The 14,227-nt window shown below is 49.2% G+C and overlaps 1 protein-coding gene across 6 annotated transcripts in view; it reads right to left on the minus strand.

The window, feature by feature from the left end:
• actn1 (actinin, alpha 1) overlaps positions 1-14,227 on the minus strand; it is a 186,761-nt gene that overhangs the window by 56,287 nt on the left and 116,247 nt on the right. For 3 of the 6 annotated variants that reach the window (XM_080203078.1, XM_080203076.1, XM_080203080.1), the window contains exons 7-8: positions 13,241-13,322; positions 4,563-4,648 (exon numbers count right to left, since the gene is read on the minus strand). In XM_080203078.1, coding sequence (XP_080059204.1) covers positions 4,563-4,648; positions 13,241-13,322 — 168 coding nt within the window. Of the gene's footprint in view, positions 1-4,562; positions 4,649-4,885; positions 4,972-13,240; positions 13,323-14,227 lie in introns of all 6 variants that reach the window. The other 3 variants (XM_080203077.1, XM_080203075.1, XM_080203079.1) reach the window with 1 other exon arrangement.

Here is a 14,227-nt window from a genome sequence, read left to right on the forward strand (position 1 = left end):
CTCTCAGTGTACCCGAACAGGCACCGGAGTACAAGGAACAAAGAAAACTACAGCACAGGAACAGGCTCTCCAAGCCTGCACCCACCATGCTGCCCAGGTGAACTAACCCCACCCCCGACCCTTCCAGGGACCATATCCCTCTATTCCCATCCCATTCATGGATTTGTCCAGACACCCCTCAAAAGTCACCATCATACCCGCTTCCACTACCTCCCCCGGCAGCGAGTTCCAGGCACCCACCACCCTCTGTGTAAAAAAACCTGCCTCGTACGTAGAAATCATAGAAACCCTACAGTGCAGAAAGAGGCCCTTCGGCCCATCGACTCTGCACCAACCACAATCCCACCCAGGCCCTACCCCCATATCCCTACATATTTTACCTGCTAATCTCTCTAACCTATGCATCTCAGGACACTAAGGGGCAATTTAGCATAGCCAATCAACCTAACCCGCGCATCTCTGGAGCACCCGGAGGAAACCCACGCAGACACGGGGAGAACGTGCAGACTCCAGACAGACAGTGACCCGAGCCGGGAATCGAACCCAGGTCCCTGGACCTGTGGCAGCAGTGCTAACCACTGTGCTACCGTGCCGCCCATCTCCTTTAAACCTTGCCCCTTAAATCTATGCCCGGTAGTAATTGACTCTTCCACCCTGGAAAAACCTTCTGAATATCCACTCTGTCCATGCCCCTTATAATCTTGTAGACTTCCATCAGGTCGCCCTTCAACCTCTGTCATTCCAGTGAGAACAAAGCAAGTTTCTCCAATCTCTCCTCAACTTGAGGGACTTTCACAGTAACTTCACTGCAGTGTTAATGTAAGCCTACTTGTGACAGTGATAAATAAACTTTAAAACACACACATCTGGGCTGTCCCACCCATCCAGGTGATGGATAAATGAAAGATAAAGGGCGAGTCTGCTTTGCAGAGGTCTCCTGCTGGATTGGTTACACAGGTCAACTGCCCCACCAGGGAAGCAACACAGAATGATTTAAAAGAACGGAGAAGAACTAAATTATGAGGGACAGGATGCGGACAACTCGGAGCTGAGGAATTTAATACAAATCAATTTAAGTATAGCCGTATTCATGAAACTACAGTAGTCGGAAATGGTTTTAGTGCCATTTTTCCATCATTTCCCTGATCATAGCAGGAAAATCCACCGCAAAGACTTGGTAAAAATGAATGGAAACCATATATTGGTTTTAATAAGCGGGCATGTAGGGTCTTGAGCAGGATATCATTTGCTGGAATTAGTTTTAGGGATCTGGGAGTACAGGTCCACAGTTCCCTAAAAGTGGCAACATAGGTGGCCAAAATGATTAAGAAGGCATATGGCACGCTTGCCTTCATTGGCCAGCGCATTGAGTACAAGAGTTGGGAAATCATGTTGCAACTATATAAAAACTTGTTTAGACCAAGTTTGGAGTATTGTGTGCAGTTCTGGTCATCACACTACCAGAGGGGCATGGAAGTTTTGGAGGGAACGCAAAGAAGGTTCATCAGGGTGTTGCCTGGTCTCGAGGATGTTGACTATGAGGAGAAATTGGATAAACTAGGAATTTTTGCACTGGAAAGGCAGGGGATGAGGGGATTCCTGATAGAGGTCGACAAAATGAGAGGCGGAGACTGGGTGGATTGTCAGAAGCTTTTCCGCAGGGTGGAATTACAAGGGGCACGGATTCAAGGTGAGGGGGAGGAAGTTTAAGGAGATGTGTGGGGGAAGTTTTTCACACAGAGAGTGATGGGTGCCTGGAATGCGCTGCCAGAGGAGGTGGTGGAAGCAGGCACATTAGCAACATTTAAGAGGCATCTGGATGGGTACATGAATAGGGAGGGAATAGAGGGATACGGACTGAGTAAGGGCAAAAGTTTTCTTCTTAGTTTAGTTCGGGCATCTTGATCGGCACAGGCTTGGAGGGCCGAAGGGCCTGTGCTGTACGTTTCTTTGTTCTATGTCTCCTCTATTTGACCATGATTATGATGCTCTATAACACCTACTAGTTCTTTTTAAATCAAGAGCAGAAACTAGTCACACCATTAATCAAATGGATTGTGTCCTGAGAAAATGATGAACACGGATCGACAAGACCCAATCTGCAGTACTTTAAAATAAAACCTGTATTCAGTTAAAAACCAATCAAATATGTTATACACAACAATTAACAGAACATTACATTGAAAATTAGCAAAGCCAGAGAGGGAAGCAAAAAGATATTCACACAGCAAAGCGAAATAGATCGAGTCTACAATGGTTAAGGGCACCGGTCTCAAAAACAAAGCCAAGAGATAATGATACTATGGTTGGAAATTGATTTGCCGCTGGCTTACTGTGGACCTACTGATGTTAGATTCGGGCTCGATATGTTGGAGGAAGCTGTGATCGAGAAGACCAGCACAGACAGAACAATGAGAAATGGGGAGAAGGTCCAGAGTCTACAATTTATGACTGCCCTTGGTTAACTTCAGCATGTAATCATAGCTCTCCCCATTTTTCTTCCCCACTGAGCCCAATCCCTGTGGCACATCCAAGGCTTGGCAATCAGGCTCTGATACAAGCTTGCTCTGCTTTGGGGCCATGTCCGCACGATCGAACAATGCTAAAGAGGAGGTGCCAAAGGAGAAACCGGCAGGTTAAAATTTACCTCATGGAATGAAATCATTCACAGCTGAGAGGGCCTGACAAATGATCAACACTCATAGTGCAGCACGGCAGCACAGTGGTTACCACTGCTGCCTCACAGCACCAGGAACCTGGGTTCGATTCCCAGCTTGGGTCAGGGTGTGTGGAGTTCTCCAAGTGTCTGCGTGGGTTTCCTCCGGGTGCTCCAGTTTCCTCCCACAGTCCAAAGATGTGCAGGTTAGGTGGACTGGCCGGGCTAAATCGATCCTTAGTGTCAGGAGATTGGCAGGGTAACTATATGGGGTTATGGGATTATGGCCTGTGTGGGATTGTGGTCAGTATAGACTTGATGGCCCAAATGGCCTCCTACTGCACTGTAAGGGTCCTCTGATTCATTGCGGTTGACTCTTAAACACCCTCTGAAATAGAATAGTCAGGGATGGGCAATAAATGCTGGACTCAGCCAGCGACATCCACACCCCATAACTGAATTTTAAAAAAAGGATTCAGTCTGCATTTGGGTTAGCCATCTCCTTTTCAGTCTCCAATCCCCCTTTCACTCTGTCTTCTACAAGCACCCTTGTGACAGAAACCTGGCTTACAGATGATGCCGTCCCTGCTGTCAGTTTATTTATTTTTGTTAGTGTCACACGTAGGCTTACATTGCAACAGAGTTACTGTGAAAATCCCCTAGTCGCCACACTCCGGCGCCTGTTTGGGTGCACTGAGGGAGACATTGGGAGAACATGCAAACTCCACACAGACAGTGACCCGAGGCCGGGAATTGAACCCGGGTCCCTGACGCTGTGAGGCAGCAGTGCTAACCACTGTGCCACCGTGCCGCCCCTGTGGATCTGCAGTCACATGTAGGCCAAACCAGGTAAGGATGACAGATGCAGGCCACATGCTGGGTAAACACAGCAGATTTCCATCCCTAAAGGACATCAGTGAACCAGATGAGTTTTTCCGTCAATCGACAATGGTTCCATGGTCATTGTTGAAGACTTTTAGTTCCAGATTTCCTTATTGAATTCAAATTTCACCATCTACCATGGTGGGTTGGATCCCCAGATGTTGCTCTAGGTCTCTGGATTGGTAGTCCAGTTACAAGACCACTGCGACCCTGGTCTGTTGCAACTCCCCAGAACAGGACCAAAATGTTGCTCATGGCAATTACTTGCTGAAGTCAGAACGATTAAACAAATTTTTATATTGCCACATTCAATCACAACTGAAGCACGTGATCCAACACTTTCTACTTCTAGTCACAGAAGATGTTTCTGTCAACAATCAATTAGATTGGCTGCTGGGTGATGGCATTGTTTAATTAAGTACTCAGTGTCCAATTTGTCCAGGCCAAATTTAAGTTTATTTATTAGTGTCACAAGTAGGCTTACGTTAACACTGGAATGAAATTACTGTGAAAATCCCCTAGTCGCCACACTCTGGCACCTGTTCGGGTACACCGAGGGAGAATTTAGCACGGTCAACCAGCACATTTTTCAGATTGTGGGAGTTGAAACCGGGTCCCTGGCGCTGTGCGAGGCAGCAGTGCCAACCACTGTGCCCACCGTGCTGTGGGTCACACCTTGCTCTATGCAATGCAGTTCCGGAGGTACACGAATACAGTAGACTGAGTGCAAGGGCTTCTAAAGTTTGGGTCCAGTCCTCGTTCCCATTTGGACCTTCACTGTGTCGGGGAGAAACTGTAAATACTGTGCCACCGTGCCACCCAACACCATCACCACTAGGGCGAGTGTTGGTGCGATGGATGGAGGAGTGTGTTCAACCTCTAACCAGCACCTCAATCTTATTCCTTCAGTTGGACAACAGTGAGCCAGGCCAGTAAAGGAAGTGAAGGATGGTACGGGATCTACGGAAACGGGAGGGAGGACGATCTAAATCAAAAGGGGAACTCTACAGGGGGCGTTTCTCACCTTCTGCGCACCCGAGAATGCATGGTAGTAACATGAAACATAGGTCATTACAGCCTTTTCATCCGGCCTAAGCGTGCTTATAAGATCTGTGCAAGGAAGACAAGAAGAGATTAGGAGAGGGAAAGGCGAAGCGAGGTACAATCAGCGAAGAACTGTTCCGGTCATGCAACACAGGAGGTCATATCAAGAGTGGAAGTTCAGCATGGGAGTGGGGGGGGTGGGGGGCGGAGGAGAGAAACACATACCAGCTGGAGGACAGGAAAAAAAAATATATAGTTAGCCAGAGAAGCAATTGCTGCAGGAAATATGGATTCCTGGGATACCTTTTGGGCTCCTGAAAATGCATGGTAGAAGCTAGAGACATAAGTCATGATTGCCTTTTCGTCAGGTCGAGCTGTGCCCACAATGTCTGAAGGGAAACACAGGAGAGGATTTAATTTTTTTAAATAAACGCAACACAACGTATTCATCTATCGACAGGGGAAAAACGTTTAGCAACAGTTGTATTTGCAGAGGACGGGTGAGACTACAGACAGGGAACCCCCACGAGAAGCTCGGTGAAAGAGGCCTGGGGCGATCCCAGCCTTCCGGAGATTGCAGGCGATCCGGGTGAAATCCAGCTCCCCGACTTCTGGGAATTTCAATTCTTCCCAGGCACACAAACACGCCTGCGGGTTAGGCTAAAACAAAAAGAGACCCAGCCCCTGCTGCTGATGACTAGTCTTCGTTGTCTTAAATAGGTTAACACATCGTCAGTGAAAAGAAATATAAGGCACGTTAAAAAAAAATGTCAAAAGAAGGGAATAACAACACGCACATACACATCTGTAATACCATCAACTCGTGAACTGGCCAGCTCGCCGCAACAAGAGTTGTAGCTTCATGTCTTTTACCAAAATAAGTGATCAGGAAATTAGTTATGGATTAGACAATAACTAGAATCAGAATCGCTGCAGTGCAGAAGGAAGCCATTCGGCCCATCGAGTCTGTACCCACAACAATCCCATCCATGCCCCATCCCCGTAACCCTACATATTTACCCTGTTAATCCCCCTCACGTCAAGTGTCAATTTAACATGGCCAATCCACCTAACCCGCACATCTTCGGGCTGTGGGAGGAAACTGGAGCACCCAGAGGAAACCCATGCAGACACGGGGAGAACGTGCTGGGATTTGAATCTGGGGCCCTGGCACCATGCTAACCACTACCCTAGAATGGTCTTGTGGCACTCTGTGATAGTGTCCCTATCTCCGGGCCAGAAGAATTGATTTCAAGTCCAACTCCAGGGCCTGATGGCCATGGAAGGTGCATCCAAACAGGTTGTTTATCCTGCTGTTAAGTCCTTCCAGTATACCTGATGGCAGGCGGGAAGAGAAGGTGAGATGCTTGGTCAGCTACACTGCAGGGGGCAATGGAGAACCACCAGTCATTTGCTTAGCATAAGCATAGAGCAATCCAGTGGAAATCCATGGCCCTTTAGGGCCTGGTACCATGGGGAGGAGGACCTAAACTGTGGGCGACACAGTGGAATAGTGGATAGCGTTGCTGGCACACTGTGACAAAGAGAGGTGATGGCCCAGTGGTTATTGATGCTCAACTATTAATCCAGAAACTCAGATAACGTTTGGGACCCAAGTTCAATTCCAGCCTCGGGTCACTGTCTGTGTGAAGTCTGCACATTCTCCCCGTGTCTGTGTGGGTTTCCTCCGGGTGCTCCAGTTTCCTCCCACACTCCAAAGATGGTCCAGTTAAGTTGATTGGCCATGTTAAATTGCCCCTTAGTGTCAGGGGGACTAGCAGGATAAATATGAGGCGTTACGGGGGATAGGGTCAGGGTGGGATTGTTGTCAGTGCAGCCTCGATGGGCCAAATGGCCTCCTTCTGCACCACTGGGATTATATGAACTGGGAATTCGAATAAAAGTGAAATAATGTAATAGTCAAGACAATAACATGCTTTCCTTTGGGTGGTAACAGAGAAAACATGAAAGATTTAAAACCTTTATTATTTGAACTTGTACTCGATGTTAAAAGTACAGGAATATAGTGTTTCACAAGTGTTTCCCCGGCGTCCAATAATAAAGTCCCATTCGAAAACAAGAGTAAACATCCCATTATTCCCTTATAGCACCAGATCACCAGTCTCACAAGTTGGAAGGTACTTTCTGTTTGGTACCAATATCTGGCAATGACTTCCAATAATTTGATCTCCTGAGCAGACCTGGAGCGATTCAAGGCATTAATCATATTGATTAGTCAACCAAATGAAAGATTCTGTGAATGCCCGAGGCAATCAATACTCTTGTCAAAATGGAGGTCCTGCCCCAGAGGGAGAATGTCTTTCCGCTAATACGCACTCCACCTGTAGAAATATCAGCCATTCCCAATCGCGCTGCACAAGCCTGGGGGCGGGGCTTAACACGCCCAAAATTCTGTAGCTCCGATTGGTGCCTCCAATCGCGCATGTGCAGAAAAAAATCCAATAGAATGCAGTTCCCCTGCCATCTCGCTCCCGGGCCGGATGATGCCTCCCCCTGGCCCTCAGAGACATTGCCCCACCCCACAACATTACTGAGCCCTTTATCTCCCCCCACCGCCTCCTACCACCCAGACTGATCACAGGCCCCTCCCCCCTTCCCCCTCACTGATCTCAGGCAGAGTGGCAGCAGACAGCCCCTTCCCCCTCAACTGATCTCAGGTAGAGTGGCAGCGGACAGCCCCTTCCCCCTCAACTGATCACAGGCAGAGTGGCAGCGGACCCCCCCCTACCCCCTCACTGATCTCAGGCAGAGTGGCAGCGGACCCCCCCCTTCCCCCTCACTGATCTCAGGCAGAGTGGCAGTGGACAGCCCCTTCCCCCTCAACTGATCTCAGGTAGAGTGGCAGCGGACAGCCCCTTCCCCCTCAACTGATCACAGGCAGAGTGGCAGCGGACCCCCCCCTACCCCCTCACTGATCTCAGGCAGAGTGACAGCGGACCCCCCCCCCCTTCCCCCTCACTGATCTCAGGTAGAGTGGCAGCGGACAGCCCCTTCCCCCTCAACTGATCACAGGCAGAGTGGCAGCGGACCCCCCCCTACCCCCTCACTGATCTCAGGCAGAGTGACAGCGGACCCCCCCTTCCCCCTCACTGATCTCAGGCAGAGTGACAGCGGACAGCCCCTTCCTCCTCACTGATCTCAGGTAGAGTGGCAGTGGACCCCCTCTCCCTTCCCCCCCCGACTGATTTTAGGCAGAATGGCAGTGGACCCCTCCCTTCTCCCTCAACTGATCTCAGGTAGGGTGGCAGTGGGCCCACCCTTCCCCCTCACTGATCACTGGCAGAGTGACAGCGGACCCCCCTGTCCCCCTCGCTGATCTCAGGCAGGGTGACAGCGGACCCCCCTGTCCCCCTCGCTGATCTCAGGCAGAGTGACAGCGGACCACCCCCCTGTCCCCCTCGCTGATCTCAGGCAGGGTGACAGCGGACCCCCCTGTCCCCCTCGCTGATCTCAGGCAGAGTGACAGCAGACCCCCCCCTTCCCCCTCGCTGATCTCAGGCAGAGTGACAGCGGACCCCCCCCCGTCCCCCTCGCTGATCTCAGGCAGAGTGACAGCGGACCCCCCCCTTCCCCCTCGCTGATCTCAGGCAGAGTGACAGCGGACCCCCCCCTTCCCCCTCGCTGATCTCAGGCAGAGTGACAGCGGACCCCCCCCTTCCCCCTCACTGATCTCAGGCAGAGTGACAGTGGACCCCCCCCCTTCCCCCTCACTGATCTCAGGCAGAGTGACAGCGGACCCCCCTGTCCCCCTCGCTGATCTCAGGCAGAGTGGCAGCGGACCCCCCTGTCCCCCTCGCTGATCTCAGACAGAGTGACAGCGGACCCCCCTGTCCCCCTCGCTGATCTCAGGCAGGGTGACAGCAGACCCCCCTGTCCCCCTCGCTGATCTCAGGCAGAGTGACAGCGGACCCCCCTGTCCCCCTCGCTGATCTCAGGCAGAGTGACAGCGGACCCCCCTGTCCCCCTCGCTGATCTCAGGCAGGGTGACAGCAGACCCCCCTGTCCCGCTCGCTGATCTCAGGCAGAGTGGTATAAACTTAAAAAGCATAAACGTCACTGAGATATAGCACAACAACAGATTAGGCATTTTAACAAAAAAAAGCTTTGTTCTAAACGACAATGTAAGTTTATCAAAGAGTTTTTTTCCCACACTGTTCACCAGTATTTCGCAGTTAGCTCAGTGGCTGGTTCATGATGAAGAGCGATGCCAGCAGCGTGGGTTCAATTCCCAGACCGACCTTCTCAACCTTGCCCCCCACCCAACCTGAGTCAGGTTAAATCCCCACCAATCAGCTCTCCCACTCTGGGACTAGGGTGGCTTTACTATCACAGCAGTTAATAGGATGCTGGAAATTGGAACGCTGGGGGTGACACGGTGGCACAGTGGTTAGCACTGCTGCCTCACAGCGCCAGGGTCACGGGTTCCATTCCGGCCTCAGGTGACTGTGCGGAGTCTACACATTCTCACCGTGTCTGCGTGGGTTTCCTCCGGGTGCTCCAGTTTTCTCCCACAGTCCAAAGATGTGCGGGTTAGGTGCATTGGCCGTGCTAAAATTGCCCGTTTAATGTCAGGGGGATTAGCAGGGTAAATACATGGGGTTACAGGGATAGGGCCTGCGTGGGATTGTTGTCGGTGCAGACTCAATGGGTCAAATAGCCTCCTTCTGCATTGTAGGGATGCTATGGAGTGGAGAACACACACACACACACACGAGCAGATTTCAAATGGTTTCCCTGGTCAACAGGAGTTTAAAATTTCCACTTATTGAAATGTTAATGATGTAATTTAGCTATCATCACAACATTTAGGATCTAACAATGGTAAATCTCATGATATAAAGGGGAAAGCTGTTCAAAATTCTCAGGGAATTAGAGTTCTTTAGTTTATTTGTCAGCCTTGTCTGATACCAAATCCATTTAATTCATCCTGCTAGGCTAATTGCTCTCAAATTTCCCAATTTAGTCAGAAAACCATTTGCAGTTCAACTCCAGTTTTGCCTTGCTCTCTGAAGTACCACTTCTCATATCAAAAATGTTCCAGGCTACTGCAGCTCTCGAGGTTTCTTTCCAGTGGTTGGGAACAAGGAAACTTCTTAGAGTAAGGACAGAGAAAGCTGGAAATGCTCCCCAACTGGCAACACTGGAGGGGATGAACATGAGAGTTCATGGGCGGCATGGTGGTAAGCACTGCTGTCTCACATCGCCAGAGGGACCCGGGTTCGATTCCCAGCTTGGGTCACTGTCTGTGTGGAGTCTGTACAGTCTCCCCATCTCTGCGTGAGTTTCCTCCAGGTGCTCCAGTTTCGTCCCAGTCTGAAAGATGTGCTGGTTCGGTACATTGGCCGTGCTAAATTCTCCCTCAGTCTGGCTAAACAGGGGCCGGAGTGTGGAGACTAGGGAATTTTCACAGTGGCTTCATTGCAGTGTTAATGGAAGCCTATTTGTGACAAGTAAACTTTAATCTTTAACTTTAAACCTTCAATAAATCACAAAAGGTTGGTTTCCAGGTGTAGCAGGTAATTAAGAAGGCAAATGGAATTTTGTCCTTCATTGCTAGAGGGATAGAGTTTAAAAACAGCAAGGTTATGTTGCAGCTGTATAAGGTGCTGGTGAGGCCACACCTGGAGTACTGTGTACAGTTTTGGTCTCCTTACTTGAGAAAGGATTATACTGGCACTGGAGGGGGTGTAGAGGAGATTCACTAGGTTGATTCTGGAGTTGAGAGGGTTGGCTTATGAGGAGAGACTGAGTAGATTGGGGCTATACTCATTAGAATTCAGAAGAATGAGGGAAGATTTTATAGAAACATACAAGATTATGAAGGGAACAGACAAGATAGAAGCACAGAGGTCATTTCCACCGGTGGGTGAAAATAGAACTAGGGGCATGGCCTCAAAATAAGGAGGAGCAGATTTAGGACTGAGTTGAGGAAGAACTTCTTCACACAAAGGGTTGTGAATCTGTGGAAATCCCTGCCCAGTGAAGCAGTTGAGGCTACCTCATTGAATATTTTTAAGGCAAGGATTGATAGATTTTTGAACAGTGAGGGAATTAAGGGTTATGGTGAGCGGGTGGGGTAAGTGGAGCTGAGTCCACAAAAAGATCAGCCGTGATCTTATTGAATGGGAGAGCAGGCTCATGGGGCCAGATGACCGACTCCTGTTCCTAGTTCTTATGTTCTTTCATATCAGTCAGGAAAAGTCCTGGCGAAAGGTCACTGACCTGAAACGCTATCACTGTTTCTCTCTCCACAGATGCTGCTCACCTGCTGAGAATTTCCAGCATTTTCTGATTCTCTCTCAGATTTCCAGCACTTTTTTTCCCTTTTATTCATTCAAGGGATACAGGCTTCACCAACTGGCCAGGCCAGCATTCACTGCCCATCCCTAATTGCCTAGCATCCGTTGTATTTTGCTTTTGCATTACGGAAATCATAGAATCGCAACAATGCAGAAGGTGGCCATTCGGCCCATCGAGTCTGCAGCAACAACAATCCTATCCCCATAATGCCACGTATTTACTCTGCTAGTTCCCCTGACACTAAAGGGCAATTTAGCACAGCCAATCAACCTAACCCATACAAAGAAAAAAGAACAAAGAAAAGTACAGCACAGGAACAGGCCCTTCGGCCCTCCAAGCCTGCACCGACCATGCTGCCCAACTGAACTAAAACCCCTTACCCTTCTGGGGATCATATCCCTCTACCCCCATCCTATTCATGCATTTGTCCAGATGCCCCTTAAAAGTCACTATCATATCTGCTTTCACTAGCCCCCCTAGCAGTGAGTTCCTGGTTGCCCATGTCTGCGTGGGTTGCCTCCGACACTGCAAAGATGTGCAGGTTAGGTGGATTGGCCATGTTAAATTGCCCCTTCATGTTCCAGGCGCCCACCACCCTCTGTGTAAAACATTTGCCTCGTACATCTCCTTTAAACCTTGCCCCTCACACCTTAAACTTCTGCCCCCTAGTAATTGACACTTCCACTCTGGGAAAAAGCTTCTAACTATCCATTCTGTCCATGCCCCTCATAACCTTGTAGAGTTCTATCAGGTCACCCTTCACCCTCTGTCTTTCCAGTGAGAACAAACCAAGTTTCCCCAACCTCTCCTAACAGCTAAAAGCAATATCTGTGATAAAATATTCTCTCTGACTTTTAGCCAGATAGTTTTTCCATTCTCTATCTCATTATCACTTTGCTTGTCCTCTCCACCGTCTCGGATTTGCCATGCTGTTTGTTCGACACCCAGCATTGGAACAGCAGAAATCATCTCCAATTAAATATCCAGAAAGTCACTGTCTTCAGCCCTTGCCTCAATCTCTGTTCCCTAGCAACCATTTCCATCCCTCTTCCTGGCCACTATCTGAGACAAATCCATGTTCTTTACATTCTTGGTGTCCTCTTTGACCCTGAGCAAGGGCTTCACTGAGGCTGCCTTCTTCCCCCTCAGTGGTTAGCACTGCTACCTCACAGCGCAAGGGACCCGGGTTCAAATCCAGTCTTGGGTCACTGTCTGAGCGGAGTTTGCACGTTCTCCCCATGTCTGCATGGGTTTCCTCCGGGTGCTCTGGTTTCTTCCCACAGTCCAAAGATGTGAGGGTTAGGTGGATTGGCCATGCTAAATTGCTCCTTTGTGTCCCAACATGTGTGGGTTAGGGTGATTAGCAGGATAAATACGTGGACTTGCAGGGATAGGGCCTGGGTAGGATTGTTGTCAGCGCAGACTAGATGGGCCAAATGGCCTCCTTCTGCACTGTCGGGATTCTATGATCAATGACACAGCTCTTTATACATGCCTCTTCCTTAGGCATCTTACCGTCTCAATCTCACAAGGAGCCCCTGTTTGAAAATATGAACAGTGGGTGCCACAATAAAGTTGTCTGTGCTTTTTCAAACCCTTTCTAGCCACTGACAACATCTTTTGCACAGCTGAAACCCCCCCAACCCTCTCAGGGTCTAGACTGGCAATCGTGACACTGTAGCCTCTTGAGTTGCTCGGTTGGACCATTCCTTCCGAAGTTGAGAACAGTGCGTTTTGGACGTTGCACAGATGCCAAGCGAGCATTATCTCTGCACTTCGCAGCACAAAGAAGATTCAACCTGTTTTCTCAGTGAGTGCAGAGAGATCAGGATTCAGATCCAGGAGGAACATGCACTGTGGTCACTCGGAATCAATTAACTTCAGTCCCTATTTAGGCAGCAGCTAAAGCTGTCTGAGGGTCCATGTGGGAAAGTACACCTTCTCCAGATGTTACTAACCCCTGCAACTTGAGTTCTGGAGTAAAACCCGAGCATCCACAATCTGCATGAACATCCTGCTACAAGGCAAATTCTATCGAGGCTGCTTCTTGACAAGACAACAAATTGTAAGACAGCAGACACGTTGCGGATATTTGCTCAACGCAGCATGAAGCGATCGGTACCATAGCATAAACTCTGAAAGAATGGTTTTTGTAGCTTAGGTGTGCTTAGTCCACCTATTCAATTAAAACTGGAGTGTTCAGGTACTTACATGAACTGACTCAAGTGCTCCTCATTCAAAAGAATAGGCTTATCTTGTGATTAAAATGGTGTTAAGATGGTGCCACTAAAGTGCGCTCAGATTTATTGCGACTAAGGACGTTAACAGCTCGCTCACCTTCAGCGTCCAGCATTTTCGGAATGTCCAAGTATTTTTCTGCCACATCGAAGGCCGTATTCAAATTGGTGTAAGGATCGTCCTAACACAAGTAAGGAAAAAGCAGATGTCAAAACAGGACATCAAGACTGACATTACCCCCTCCCGAGAGGCGATTTAACATTCTTAGGCTGACAAGGGACAATGGGGGGACACAGTGGGTTAGCACTGCTGTCTCACAGCGCCAGGGACCCGGGTTCAATTCCAGCCTTGGGTGACTGTCCGTGTGGAGTTTGCACCGGCAAGTGGATGCATTGGAGAGGGTACAGAAGATGTTTACTAGGATGCTGCCTGTTTTGGAGGGTATTAGCCACGAGGAGATGTTGGATGAACTCGGGTTGTTCTCACTGGAACGATGAAGGTGACCTGATAGAGATTTACAAGATGATGTGTGGCGTGGACAGAGTGGATTGTCAGATGTTCTTTCCTATCAAGTACTAGGGGACATAGGTTTAAGGAGAGTGGGGAAAAGTTTAGAGATGTGCGAGGCAGGTTTTTTTTAAATGTAGAGGGTGGTGAATTTCTGGAATGCGCTGTCCGGGGAGGTAGTGGGAGCAGGTATGATAGCAGCATTTAAGGTGCATCTGGGTGAATGGGATGGGATTGGAATGATGATGGGAATAGAACGATACAGACTCCGTAAGCGCATAAGGTTTTAGCTTAGGCAGACATCATGATCGGCGCAGGCTTGGAGGGCCGAAGGGCCTGTTCCTGTGCTGTACTGTTCTTTGTTCATTCTTTATTTTTCCTGTGTCTGCGTGGGTTCCCTCCGGATGCTCCGGTTTCCTCTCTCAGTCCAAAGATGTGCGGGTTAGACGGATTGGCCTTGCTAAATTGCCCCTTAGTGTCCCAAGACGCTAGGTTGGGGGAATTAGTGGAATAATTACATGGGGTTAATGGGATAGGGCCTGGGTAAAATACTTGTCAGAGAGTCGGTACAGACTCAAA

This window comes from Carcharhinus amblyrhynchos, chromosome 14 (genome assembly GCF_965287045.1).
Source record: "Carcharhinus amblyrhynchos chromosome 14, sCarAmb.v2.hapA, whole genome shotgun sequence".
Taxonomy (NCBI): Eukaryota; Metazoa; Chordata; class Chondrichthyes; order Carcharhiniformes; family Carcharhinidae; genus Carcharhinus; species Carcharhinus amblyrhynchos.